Genomic DNA, 14,066 nt, shown 5'->3' on the forward strand with positions numbered 1-14,066 from the left:
TTAGTTTCAATGCACATTAAAGAGCACTTAAGACCATCATGTACATACGTGCAAGATTTAGCCAGAGGCACATTTTCCTCTGCAGTCCCTGGCAGGTGGAAAACAGATCACATGGATGGAGCTTAACTCACTGTATTTACCTTTTGATCAGATTTGGAAATGGTTTAGTGAACTTAATCTGGCATGTATGGGTTGATATACGATAAGGAGACAAATACACCTAAGTTATAGAGGAAGGAGCATGTAAGAGTGGATTTGAATACTAATAAAGGATGTTTTTCCTCAGGTGATCACAGATTGGATATACGGGCCCATGATCTTGAGTATGATTATGAGGATTGTAGTGTTTGGTGGGGGCCACCGCCACATATCACAACGTTAATTTTGCAAACAGGTGGGGCTCAGGTGACACAGCAGCAGGAGGAAGCGTTTGTAAAAAGAAAGCAGGAGACGCACCTGGTTTGACCGTCTTCAGGCGTATCGGCTCCCGAAAGTGGCGGATGACAGCCAGGGTGTCGCGGTTTGTAAGTCCACTGACGGGCGTCCCGTTCACCTCCAGCAAAACGTCCCCGTAGTAGGGCAGCTTCCCGACGTGACACACCAGCACGTCCAGCTTCATCTGGCCCAGGTATGGGAACTGGCCCAGCTCTGCTCCACCCAGAACCTCCACCACGGTGCCAAAGTCCCCCAGGTTCCCCCATGACACCGCGCACTCCACCACTTTACCGGACCAGTGTTTCTTCTTCTTCAGTGTTCGGGACATGGTTACTCCCTTTCACGAACAACTAAACGGTCTAACAGTGTCTTCGGTTCGCTGCTGTTAAATGAAGGCGAAGTGATGCGGCCTAATAAACCTTCCTTTTCTCCAGAGCTTCTGCTGAGGGGGATTTCATCTCCCTGACATTTAGGAAGCTGCTTTTCAACCCGGGAATCTGCCGCTGGGTGTTGTCATCCCTCGGTGTCCGTACAGATGTCTGGGAAGCAATAATTCCAAGCGCTCCTTGTGCGTAAAACTGCAGAGTTGATGGCGTCTATATGCTTTTTAAAAGGGAATAATTCATGCCAGGCTCTCCGTCGCTACTCTGGAAGCATATCCGCGTCTCCAGATGAGCCTCCAGACGCTAAGTCGTCAAAACTAAATGTAAACAGAGAGGATTTTACTCACTCGGGGGTGGATTGTGTCGCTGAAATGTAGTGCGTCAACGAGAAATCCCTCGTACCTGTGGGCAGGCTGAAATAGACGGGCGGAGGGATCACCGGTTGGCGGTTTATGCTGTGGAGATCCAGCCCACGGTGACTGAGCCGTGAGACATCTCCGAGGTGCGTTTGTCTGCTACAGGTTTGAACACACCTGGCACCGCCAGCAGAGAGGCTGCCAAGCTCCGAAACGCCCCTTTTACGCTCAGCAGCAGCGGTGTGGAGGAGACGCTCGTGCTGGCTGGCTCCATCCTCTGGTGTGTTGTGGTACTACATTAAAAAACATATTGTGTGGGCCCAGGAATGTTCACTTTATCTTATTGTTAATTTGCGTAAAAATAAATACAATCTGGAGATGTTGTTTTCCATTTAGCTGTCTTGAAAAAAAATACAAGAAAACAAAGACTACACCACTGAATATGTACGTAGTTCGAATTATTATTATTACTGGCTGCCTTCTTAGTTTGACAATTTTAACACTGCAACAAGAATATGTAAATTACTCTGTGAAATATATGTTTTGACCACTGTTTACAATTTATTTAATATATCCGGGTAGATTTCAAAGTAGAAATGTACCCGGATTTCTACTTTCAGAATTGAAAAAAGTTAAATGTTGTCTTTAAAATACTATGTGCATGCCCTATAATAGTGCTTTATTTCTTTGTCTCTATCTTTACTTTTGCTGTAACATTGTACATGTCCCCTCTGTGGGACGAATAAAAGGATTCTGATACTGATTCTGAAATCCAGGCAGATTTACATGAAAGACTAAGTAAAAACACGCAGAGCATGACATCCCTAACATTAACCGTGCAGAACTAATGGCACCTAATTAAGACATCATTTGTGCAAAGTGAGGTAACTATATTTGGAGATGTTGATTATAATAAGTGTTTCCCCAGCGCCACCTAGTGACACAGTAAGAAATCAAATCATGTAGTGTTCTGATTCACCCCTCCTCAGCTCTTTGATTTCCCCTTGAATACCTACATGACATCACACTTGGTTGCATTCAGCTGCGTTTATCCATGCATGGCCTATAGGAAGAAGCTTTAATTGATTTACTCGGTAATTATCAGTAGACTGTTACCCAAGGCTCTGTTTTCCAAATGTTTGAAAAGAACATGCTTAGAATAGCCTGTTCATTAATGGATATTCAGCATACATGTAGGTGCAGTGCAGTGAATCTGACCTTTTACATGAGGCAACATTCCACCTACATATATTCTTGGCCTGGGAGCACAGGGTTCACATACATTTACATGAATTTGTGTGTGTTGGTATCAAACTGATACATAACCAGTGGTGGAAATTACATACTATTTTGACATATTTTTACTTTACTTGAGTATTTTAATTTAATGCGACTTCATACTTAAACTCGGCTAAATTTCAGAGACAAATATTGTACTTTTTACTCCACTACATTGATATAACACTCATAGTTACTAGCTACTTTGTACATACAAAAACATACATGGTATAATGCAGTACTGTACCACTGATCTATAAAGTATTTCACATATCTAAATTGCTCCATTGACAAACTACAATACTGAAATGCTCTTCCATGTATAAAAACAGGATAATGTACAAATAATAACATAATACTATGAGAATTAAGTACTACTTTTGATACTTGAAGTACAATGACCTGATAACACTTATGTGCTTGCTATTATTCTGAAACAGATAATTGAGCAGAACGTGTACTTTTACATGTTGTACTTTAAGTTTATTTGTGATGCTCATACTTTTGTAGTTTTACTTAAGTCAAATGTAGAAATCAGGACTTTTACTTGCAATGAAATACTCTAAGACCGTAGTATTTGTACTTAAGTAAAGGATCTGAGTACTTCTTCCTACACTGTTATGTAACAGCTCATTTGTCTGATGCTGGTTTCATGATAAATGTAACTGGAGCTTGAGGATGCAAAACTGAAGGCATATGGAAGTTGAGCTTTGAAAGTTAATTAATCTTTGTAAATGTCACTTCGTCTCTGGAGATTACCAGCCGTGTTTCACAGCTATTATTCAATAATGCTCAGTTTGCTTTTTGCAATTACACGCCCAATACAGCATGATATATTTGGACAGTTTTAGGCTAGTTGATTCACATGACAGTCTTATGTCAACAACATATAGTCGAGTTAATTGACTATATACAGTAGCTTTCAAAAAGGAGACAGTGAACACACCATCTGTAGTATTTATGAAGCTGTTTCTGTTTTCTGGATGTGATGCATTAGAAGTCCGTGTTTAAATACGGACTTGCCACCCTGGACGCCATGCTGAATAATTCATGGCAGTGTAGAAGGATGATTAACAATGCTATCGTGTCTTTGATGGGGAGTGGAGCAGGGATCCAAACAAACTGCACACTTTAAAATGCTGATGCACAGTCAGATCCAACTGTAATGTTTCCCAGGATTCTGCTGGATTTATGTAGGAGGGACTTTGAAAATGAGGCCTTTTTTATGGAAGCCTGTTGGCACCACAGGAAAAAAAAAATCCTGTAAAAATCCTGTAAGTCAATATTGACTTAGCTATCTCAATATATTGACTTACTATCTCAGTATATTGACTTACTATCTCAATATATTGACTTAGCTATCTCATTATATTGAGTTATAAATGTATATATTTTTTTCAATTGAAACAATGATGTCAAACACAGAATAAGGCATATAGACATCAATGTTCATCATATAAGCGGTACAACTTAATATTAAGGTACACAAATTCACCCTCAACTAGTTGAGTAATTAACATGCATATTAGCAGTATATTGGCTCTATTAGTCATTTTAAAACACTTATTAATGCCTTATTCTACATGAACATATTCTACAACTAATCCGTGTATGTTGAATGTAAGTGGACTGCAAATAAGTCAATAAAGGAGCATGGCTGCTCATTCCCTGGCTTTCAAAAGAGTTTGGCTGGCTGTGTAATCTATGTGCACACTGAGCCAGTACAACAGAGAGAGAACAGTACACCTATTGTGTAAGTACATACAAGCAGGTCACACAGTATGATCACAAATACATACATTCTGTTAAAAATCTGTTTTATTAAAAAGTACAGGCTGCATATGTGTTCTCAGCCTTGGAGAAACTTGACGTGTTTTAGGATGTGTCGGAACCTCTCTTTAGTGGTTCATTAATAAAACAGACAGTTCAACGTGTGCCTACTTTGTTCATGTACTGTTGAGGTGAATTTCAGTAGTTGTGTTCTAATGTATTTACAAAGTGTGAAGAGGAGGCAACTTTAGAATAGGGAACCTGTTCTGGTCAATTCGAGTCAAACTACTAGCTTATTGGTTATGAACAAGACTTCACTTTAAAATAGGGAACATGTTCTTAGATAGAAATAGCTAATTTTTAGTTATTTAGACATATTGAGGAGAGCATATTAAGACCAAAGCTCATGTACAACTTCCTTACTTGCAATAAATAAGCACTAATTAGAGGGTTATTGAGGAAAAACTCTCAACTAATGGCCTATTACTTGTAGAATATGGTCATGTAGAATAAGGCACTAATAAGTGTTTTATAATAATAAAGAGCCAATATACTGCTAATGTGCATGTTAATTACTCAACTAGTTGATGGTTAATTTGTGTACATTAATATAAAGTTGTACCACTTATATGATGTACATTGATGTCTATGTGCCTTATTCTGTATTTGACATAATTGTTTCAATAAAAAAATATGTATAAGTCAATATAATGAGATAGCTAAGCCAATATATTGAGATAGTAAGTCAATATATTGAGATAGTAAGTCAATATATGGAGATAGTAAGTCAAGACTGGTGATGGACTAAAGGTTTTTTTAAGGCCCATATTAGCTGGCTTTGTGTTGGATTGACGTGACTAAATACAGATTACTGATGGCTTGGCCTTTTAAATCGTTCCATGGTGTGCCCAGAAATCATGCTGTGGTTAAGACCCCTGTGACTGGCCCTGCAATTACATGTAACCTTAATGAAATCCTGCAAGAACATTTTCTCTGTTCTCTTTTAAAAAACCCTGCTCAGTAATAACACAAACCATGCCAGAAATCTGAAACAAATGACTGGATTCATTTTGGACAGAAAGGTAACTTGATAACAATCCCACATTTTGTTATTGTTTGATGAGCAATACATGAGAAATACTGTATAAACTTGTTACAGCTTATGTGAACATTTCCTACCTTTTACGATGCTATATATCCAGGCTTGGGGAGTAATGGATTACATATAACGATTTGACATAAAATCCCCCAACAAAGAGGTAGCTGTGTTGAAAAAAATATGTAATCAGATTACTGATACATTTAAAAATTGTGGGAATCACTAGCGGGATAAGAATGTTACTAAAACAACTAACAAACAGCAGATTAAAACAAATATATTGTATACAAAGCAGTTTTTCCTGTTGATTAAATCACTTTGCAGAGGACACATTAAATAGTAAAAAAATATCTCGTCATTTGTTTTCTCTATACTTCCATTGCATTTTATTGAGGTAATCCAAAAGTAACGAAAAGTAAATCAGGTTATATTAGTTCTATAGTTTCAGATTAAGTTACTGATTACATTTAAATACAGGTAAGTAGTAATTGTAACTTAATACGTTTTTAAATGTACCCTCCCAAGCCTGTATATATCATTGTAAAATCAATATCTTTGAGCTCCATGGACTCTGGGTAATTGTGATGAGCTTTTTCCTCAAGTGGAAAGTAACTAAGAAAATAATCAACAGCATATTCAATAAAGAAAGTGACTGTATGAACTGAGAGGAGTGTTGAGGCAGACATTCACGATCCAAACCAAATTATCAGAATTCATGTTTAATGTCAGAGTAATGGCTACGTAACAAAAAGGCTCTTTAGACATGCTTTACAGAATGTACAAGTTAACAAAAGCTCCAAAAATACTATTAAAAACAAAATGCAAAACTTCAACAATTTAAAAAACCAAAAAGCAGCATTGGATATCGCCAGAGCAGGTACTACTTAACTTTGGTATAAAGTAATAAAGGACGATCAGAGAATAAAAGCAATACATATGCACACTATGTTGTGCTGTGTTGGCAGAAAATATTGAACGGAAAATCGCTAAACGCCCCGAAGACATGTAGCTCCATTCGGATGACTTCTCACTGCAAGTTTTCATTTGAATTTCTCCATCTTTCTAAAAGGGGGCACGAGGTTGACCTTGGCCAACAGTCAGAAAACATCAGGAAGACAAAAAGCGTTGAAGCAGGGAGTGTGTCAAATTAGAGTGCAAGAGTGAACAATTCCTATCTGCACGTACCACTCGGATGTACCGACACAACGTAATCAATATGAACAGTAACAATGATAATAAGATTACATTTTCAGCATCTTTGATTTAGTACCCTTGAAGTGGGCGTCTACAAAAGAGGGAGAAAAGGAGATGACAAATATTTTCTTGGTCACACATTTCAAGAGCAGTATGTTGCAGTACTGATTATTAACATGGCAGATAACAAAAACAAATGGGTTGTCAGACATTATATTCACAGAGAATGACGACAATATACACTCAGTTGGCAGTTTTAAGGTACGCTTAGCTAAAACAAATGTAGTCTCATACAGCCATGCAATAATCCCTGTATTGATTTATAATACAATTACGGTGTTCTTCTTTTCTCAGACAAAAAAGCCCTGCCAGTATAAATCAATAGAGTTCCACAAGCTACATCCACTGTAATGAAAATCAAAACCTTTAGATCATTAACAAAAACACGTTATAAAAGGTTGGATTTATTGCAGGACTGCTGTATCAGACAGCATTTATTTTAGTTGGATTTTCCTAGTAAACTGTCAACTGAGTATAATTGGCAAATTAAAATTGACCAAATATGAGTTTCAGAGTCACATACAAGGCCAAAGTCAATCCCATCTGAGCAATACTGAAGTGCAATAATCTAGAGGGTTTTAAGGAAAACTCATGACCTCAAACATGATTAAGCAAAGCCACGCTCTTCTACTGTAATGAAAGGCATTGTCAAAGCAATTTAATATCCAACGTCTGAAACAGTACAGTCTTCTGAAGCTGGCAGCTGTTTGTTTACTCTCAGCTGGGAGGGAAATAACATCAATTTCCAGAGAAAATGTGTTCATTGAGTTACCTGCACACAGGTCCAACACTGGGTCAATAAAAGGCATACAATGAATAAGCTTAACGATACTAAAGCTTATATCTCCAACCTCCTTGCAAATGAACTAGTAGGACATGAAATTGAACAGATAACTAGCCTTATGTAGACATACATGTAGAAAATAACAGAATACATTCTCATTTTTCACAGTCCAGAGTGAAAACCTAGGCTAAAGAAATCTACGGAAGGATCACTTTGTGGCGATGAATCCTCACAATGTAAAACAGCATGCAGACTGCATAATGACGTCTACCTCCATTAAATTAAGTGCCTGTAAGGTAAGATAAAGGGAAATCAGTGCATACTGTGTGTAGAAGCCGTCGTGTCACCTGATCGAGGTCACTGAGAATGCTTGTTGAAAAAAAGGCCATCAGATAGACAAACATGAGGAAATAGCCAGGATTGTCACATGTGCAAAGGAAGTTGTACGTTTTCTCCACTAACTGCTTATTATTACAAAGACATCAAATGAAGGAATCATCATAGGACAAAAACAAGATCAGATAAAGATGATATAGGATATATTCATATATATTTATAATATACACCACATTTTGGTGTCATTGTCTCTGGGTTTTGCATAAGAAGATGCCAGATAGCATAGTTTTGAGTCAGTTGGGATGGCTGCGGGAATGTGGGACGCATCTTTAATGTTCTTTCAACAACCACAAACTGCTGGTCAGGGAACTACACTTGTCCCCTTTTTACCCACTTGGGAATCGGTGCTTTTTCACAAAGTAATAAAGGCTGCTTCAACAGCTTTCTGTACTGGGAATGATGAGAGAACACTGCCAGTGTGACGAGCACTGGCACAACACTTCAGCCCCCCCCCCCAGCAGCATGGCCCAAGGAGCGAGAGCTTGTTAAGACTGAACCATGTCTTGGCGTTCTGTCATGGCAGCGCCCGACATGGCTCTTTGAAGCATACATTCATCGCCTTCTCTAGAAAGAGAACAAAGAAGAGTGGAAGATGTGTGAGGAAAGGTTCCTGCAGAGGTGGAGGTGTCGAGGAGACGGTCAATTTAAATCACTGGTCCATTTCTCCAGCATGACAGCAGTCTCTCCACGCTGGAGAACGTTAATATGTCCTCTCGAGTGGGAAAAAAGGGAATGTAAACATACAAGAGAGCATCTTTGGCAGAATGTGAGGAGTCTCTTTGGAGGTAGAGGGTGAAGGGGGGGTTGCATCAACGAGGAGTCAGAGGCAGAGCGTGGGCGGAGTGTAACGGCCCGTCCAAACAGCGGCGTGCGTTGCCGCTTTCTGGCGGGCATGTCTGAAGCTAGACCAACAACCAATCACCTGAATCTCCCGCCCCGGACACACGGGCAGCGGTTTGATTGTACCGGCATATGATTCGATTGGCTGACGCTTCCGTTGAAGCTTCAAAAGTTGAACATTGCTCAACTTTTTGCAGCAAGCACCGCGAGAAAAGCTACGCTTTGTTCCCACAATGCAGTTCGGTGAAGCGTGACGTCACCCCATTCACAAAGTGAATGGGCAGAAGCGTCGAAGCTTCAACGCACGCCGCTGTGTGGACGGGCCGTAAGGACCTATGAGGGAGCAGTGTGCTCCTGAGGGTTAGTCCTATTAGAGGCACTTCTGTGGTCCTGTGTGGATTGGCGGGGAAAACAGTCCGATTCTGCCTCCCTCTGTTCCTCCGGCCCGTCAGCAGCCAGGTGGGGGGTCCGGTGCACCGTCACCGGGTGAGGGGACGCGCCTGGTGGGGCTCTCAAAGACGGATCTTCCCCTTCTCCCCAGAAGGACCTGCTGAGAGAATCTGCAAAACGAGTAAACCGACATTAGATGCCAACATATTATCTCCCTCTAGCTGATTTTTTAACTATCACTGATTAAGTAATGATTCATGCAATATTTCCAAATGTAATCTGGTTTTAGGTTCTTAAGTGTGAGGATTTGTAGGTTTAGATTATTTATATTCATGATATTCGAAAGGCTTGAGATTTGGAAGTGTTGGTTAGACAAAACAAGCAATTTCAAACTCCATTTAAGAAGCTTGTTTTGAGTTTGGTCTCGTGAAGTTAGCCAAGCTGACTTTAACACCGTTTTTTACAACTAACCTCCATAGAGAATATAAAGTTAGCTCTAGCCTGCGAGCTGCTCCATACATCTAAATAGATCATATCTGGAAGATCCATATCCCTAATAAACACAATCTCACTTAAAGGTGGGGTAGGTCATTTTGGAGAAACCAGCTTGAGTGCGCTAGAATTTGAACATACTGAAACATTTAAAAATCTGCCTCTTCCTTCAGACTTCCTTACAGAGCCCCTCCTCCAACACACACGAAGGCGCACATGACCAATGAGGGCACGAGATAAGTTTGTGCACAGATGGAAGGCTGACCGGCAGGTAGGCCTACCAGTTATTTTAGCCAGGCCGGCTCAGATGATTGGTCGTGCTTTTTACAGTAGATTTTTGGTCAAAGCACTTAAGATATTCATTGCTATCGGGATGTTAAAAGCATTCCATGGTATATAACAAAAAGTGTTTCTGAAAGAAATGACATACCCCACCTTTAAGTGTGATCTCTCATATATAAAATAATGGCTTCAGTAAACTGTATATAAAAGCAAGCCAAGAGCCAACTCTCCCGAGTGCCTGCAATCTGTATAACAGCCACAGAAAAGAGAGAACACGTTCTTTCTTCAGGAGCTGCAGGAGGGTGGAAATTCACCGTGTTATCAAAAAACACCTCAGCAGGTAGGACATGATAGTTGGCAGCTAGATTAAGGATGGTGTCACCACCTCGCTCTAATAGGTAACATTTCCAACTCTCACCATTAGCGTAGTGCTCCGGGGGAGTGTGGCTGCTCAGCCTTTTGTCGTGCGGGGTGAGAAAGATGGAGGAGTTGTGGTTGCTAATGAGGCTGTCCAGTGGCGTGGCGTCGTGCTGAGTATGCTCACCGAAGCTTTCCTTCAGGCCCGGTATGGATTTGTCCAGCGGCTCGTCCTCCCCCAGGTAGGCGTAGGGACAGTACTCCCGTGTGCGAGAGTAGATGTTGGCGTTGTCGTAGCAGTCGGAGCAGATGACAAGCGGACCTGCGCAACCTGGTGAGAAAGAATGAACAAGTGTTACTTTCCAAGTGGTCATTTTTAAAGTCTGTACACGACTTTGGCGTCATTTTGAAACTCTTCGTTTGAGATTGCACGCTAGCTGTGGCAGTTAAAAAGCCTGTCAAGTACACTTCTTGCTAATCACTTCACTAACTAGTTAATTGCACAGAAAACATACTTAAACATGATGTAACTGTTTTGTAAGTAATTTACAAATTAATTATTGTCCAATTGTCTGCTTTTCCCTTTTTGTGTTTTGTAAAAGCTATTCAAGCTGTTTCCTTTGTATAAGAGATGCCACATAATTGAGTTTATAATTAGAAAATCCACTTTTTTTCGTGGCTTAGTTGTGTCGATCATCAAATTCATCTCAGCTCATACTGCTATTAGCATCTTGTCCCTGATTATTTATAGTACTTTGCATTTTTGCTTTGTATTTAATCAGTTCAAATGTGGTATCAAAATATATCAATGTATATGAAAAGATCGTCAACCTTATTACACCTTAATATGAATGCATGTACATAAATACCAGTTTAAAGGCATAGTTTTTCATTGTGAACACTTGGTATGCAGGACAAAATAAAAAAAATGAATCTCTTAATAATAAATACAAACAGAAGCTGCTTGCGGGCGGACGCCCCTCACCTGCTGGGTGTCCGGCCAGGCCCTCGCGGGGCTCTCCAGGGGTGAAGCTGCTGCGGCCGGTGAACAGAGAGCCGACCCTGCAGTGCAGCATGCCACTCCCCTCTGTCTCCACCTCACTGCCTGTGTCCCCATAACACACACCTGGGACACACATGATAATTAGTCAGTGTCTCATTTCAGCAAGGATCTGATCTGGAACACTAAAGCAAAAACCTGATGGCTGCAAGAAGACAATCTTTGTGTCCTGAAGAGACAATCCAAGAAGCCGGCCAAGAGACTATATAATATATATATATATATATGAAGAAATTAGATCAATTCGTTTTTCACGTCATTTCATGACTCTCAAAGACGGCCAGCGCGGGTGGTGCATCCTAATGGGTTGGGTTTGATTTCAGATAAACTATTTTGTTAGCTTTGTGATGTTGAAATAACATTTGTTTTCACAATCATATTTTAAACCATACAACATAGATAAAAGAAACTATCTTGTGGCGTACAGTTCAATGATGATTACTATTTATTTATATAAAATAGACAAAAAACACTCAAAATACAATACAAAATAAAGTGTGTCTTATTTGTCTGAAGTATTCCTAAAACTCTGCATTAATTTATTTTATTCAATTAATAAACAAGTTTTTTGTAATTTTGTGTGCTTGTGTGAAGCAAGAAAAACAAACGTGTTACGCCAAGGGAATGCATAATTATCTTATCGTGACGAACACAGCTTGTTAAAGATTTCACAAAATGAATATTTCTAAATGTGAGAAAATAGAAAGGGGCCCCCAGCCATGTTTCTGAGACTAAATATTTTTGTTACAGAGTCCAATATCTTCAAAACCCCACATCTAAAGGCAGATTTCTCACCATCTGTGCCCTTATGGGCGTATCCGTTGGAGAGCGGAGGCATGAGCTGCCTGGTGGCTGCCGGCCTCAGAGTTACTGTATCCTTCCTGGGGCTCTGACAGAGTTCCCTGGGAGGACAGGTAGCTGGGGATGTCTGCTGGCAAATTCAATCTCATCTGGAACAGATGGAGAAACATTTTGTTACACGGTATCGAGTTCTGTGAAACAGTCTTATCCCCACAGCAAAGATCCTTCTCCAAAGACACATTTCATGGTTTTGAAACAACCACCATTATTCTGTATCTTCAAATAAGGCGCATTTATTTGATACCACAAATGTCTAAACTGCTCACTGCTGTGTTGCTGATACTGTAGTCCTCGCTCTTCCTGCGCATGTGATAGATGACAATGACCCAGACCAGCGAGGTACCCGACCACACAGCACACCACCACGATCACCACGATGCCCACGGTGGTCCAGCCGTCTTGGTCGTACCCGATGCCGGTGTCACAGTTTGGTGACGGGGACACCGAGGTAGATGTGTCCACGTTCCGTTCCCAGAGTATTCGACATGATGCAGGTGTATTTCCCAGCATCAGCAGGACCAGCGCTCCACTATGATGAGGAGCTGGTTGGCTGCAGCAAAGAAGTGGCGCTCGGTGAGCACCAGGGGCCCGTCGTCTTTGGTCAGTTGAGACGAGGGGCCGGGGCTGCCTCCGGCAATACACTGGAGCACGGCCGTTTCACCGCGGGGCCACGGTTCTGTCTTCCAGAGGCCGCATGAAGTATGGAGTTTCTGGAAGAGAAGAGGATTCATAGATTTTGATTATCCCAGTTGGATGCCGATGGGCTCAAGTTTATTATAAGGAGAAAATGTTTCTTAGTACAAGTGTTTAAGCCTTGATGGCAAAACTACTCGTTGACTCAGCACATGGCTAAATAAAGTCTCAGAAGCAGTTATTATATCATCCAGACACATTTCAGTTCTCCGTGGACATGGTAGGCAAGTCGCAAGCTCATAGATCCTGTTGTGAACCCCGGAAATGGTAAGTAGCCCAACGTTTTATATTACAAATCTATAGTATGGGTCCCAAGCACATTGAAACAGCCTGGTGCAATTTACACATATAGCATAATTTGTGTTAATCAGCATTCATTAAGATTGGTTTTAGGGGTTATTGAGGAGGCTGGACCCATTTTCTAACCTTTTCTGGATCATTTGGATTGAACCGATTGCTTATTTATTTGAAAACAAGTGTCCACAGTAGAGATAATCATTTCCTCTGGTGCTCTCTGTATCCAATGGTCGCAAACTACTCATGGTAGTCAAAATCAGCCAACCAAGAGTACAAATTATGACCACTTAAAATTGCCATTGTTGATCCTGAAAATGACAGAAATGCATTTGGAATTCTCATTACCCCAAAACCAATTCAAAATTGTCCAATTTGGCCAAACCATTTTTTAACTATTGTCTGCATAAGCTATAATGCTAATTAATTTATGCTAATCGTGTGAAATTGCCCAGTCTGAGTTAACTTCCGGCAGTTTGTAATAATATAAAACGTTGGGGTACCCAAAACATTTCCAAGTTCACAGTGCTGGCAAGTAGACGATGGTATAATAACGTTTGCATTTAGATCAACATTAGTTCAAATGGCAGAAGAGTCAACACAAAAACAGAGCATGTGTTATGATTTCACAGACACAAATGAGCAGCCAATTTGAGCGCAATGACTCAGCTGAAATGACCTAGTAGAAAAAAAACATCAGTAATTTGCACTGTTGATCATGTGACTCACTCAGGACGGTGAGAGTTGCGTTTGCAGACAGACTGCCGGCTGCATTTTGAGCCGTGCAGCTGTACACTCCCATGTCTTCAGTTTTCACGTTAGCGATGAAGAAGATGTCGTCATCGGGCATCACGTGCATCCTGCGCTCCCGGGCGGCGGGGAAGTCCGTGCCTCCGTCCTTCTTCCAGGCAATCTGGGGTGATGGATGGCCTTCAGCAGCACACTCCAGCCTGGCCATAGTCCCTGTGCGTATTGTCAGATCCATGGGAGTCTTCAGGAAGGATGGCAGCTCTGAAAGATAAGAGGATATAAAGTCAGGGGG

General features: G+C 40.8%; 2 protein-coding genes across 3 annotated transcripts in view; both read right to left on the reverse strand.

Annotated features, from left to right (window-relative positions):
* The window catches only part of magi3b (membrane associated guanylate kinase, WW and PDZ domain containing 3b), a 161,888-nt gene extending 160,475 nt beyond the window's left edge, over positions 1-1,413 (reverse strand). The window contains exon 1 of one of the 2 annotated variants that reach the window (XM_079682495.1): positions 457-1,409. In XM_079682495.1, the coding sequence (XP_079538621.1) occupies positions 457-763 (307 nt within the window). In that variant the 5' untranslated portion in view covers positions 764-1,409. Of the gene's footprint in view, positions 1-456 lie in introns of both variants that reach the window. The other variant, XM_079682498.1, reaches the window with a different exon arrangement.
* A 4,611-nt stretch (positions 1,414-6,024) lies between these two features.
* Positions 6,025-14,066, reverse strand: part of lrig2 (leucine-rich repeats and immunoglobulin-like domains 2) — a 22,965-nt gene continuing 14,923 nt past the window's right edge. Inside the window, 11 exon segments of the mRNA XM_079680535.1 lie at positions 6,025-9,155; positions 10,178-10,447; positions 11,102-11,242; positions 11,972-12,020; positions 12,022-12,126; positions 12,304-12,381; positions 12,383-12,476; positions 12,478-12,560; positions 12,562-12,702; positions 12,704-12,747; positions 13,754-14,033. Coding sequence (XP_079536661.1) covers positions 8,929-9,155; positions 10,178-10,447; positions 11,102-11,242; positions 11,972-12,020; positions 12,022-12,126; positions 12,304-12,381; positions 12,383-12,476; positions 12,478-12,560; positions 12,562-12,702; positions 12,704-12,747; positions 13,754-14,033 — 1,512 coding nt within the window. The 3' untranslated portion in view covers positions 6,025-8,928.

The sequence above is a fragment of the Notothenia rossii genome, assembly GCF_949606895.1.
Source record: "Notothenia rossii genome assembly, chromosome: 5".
In the NCBI taxonomy this organism is placed as follows: domain Eukaryota; kingdom Metazoa; phylum Chordata; class Actinopteri; order Perciformes; family Nototheniidae; genus Notothenia; species Notothenia rossii.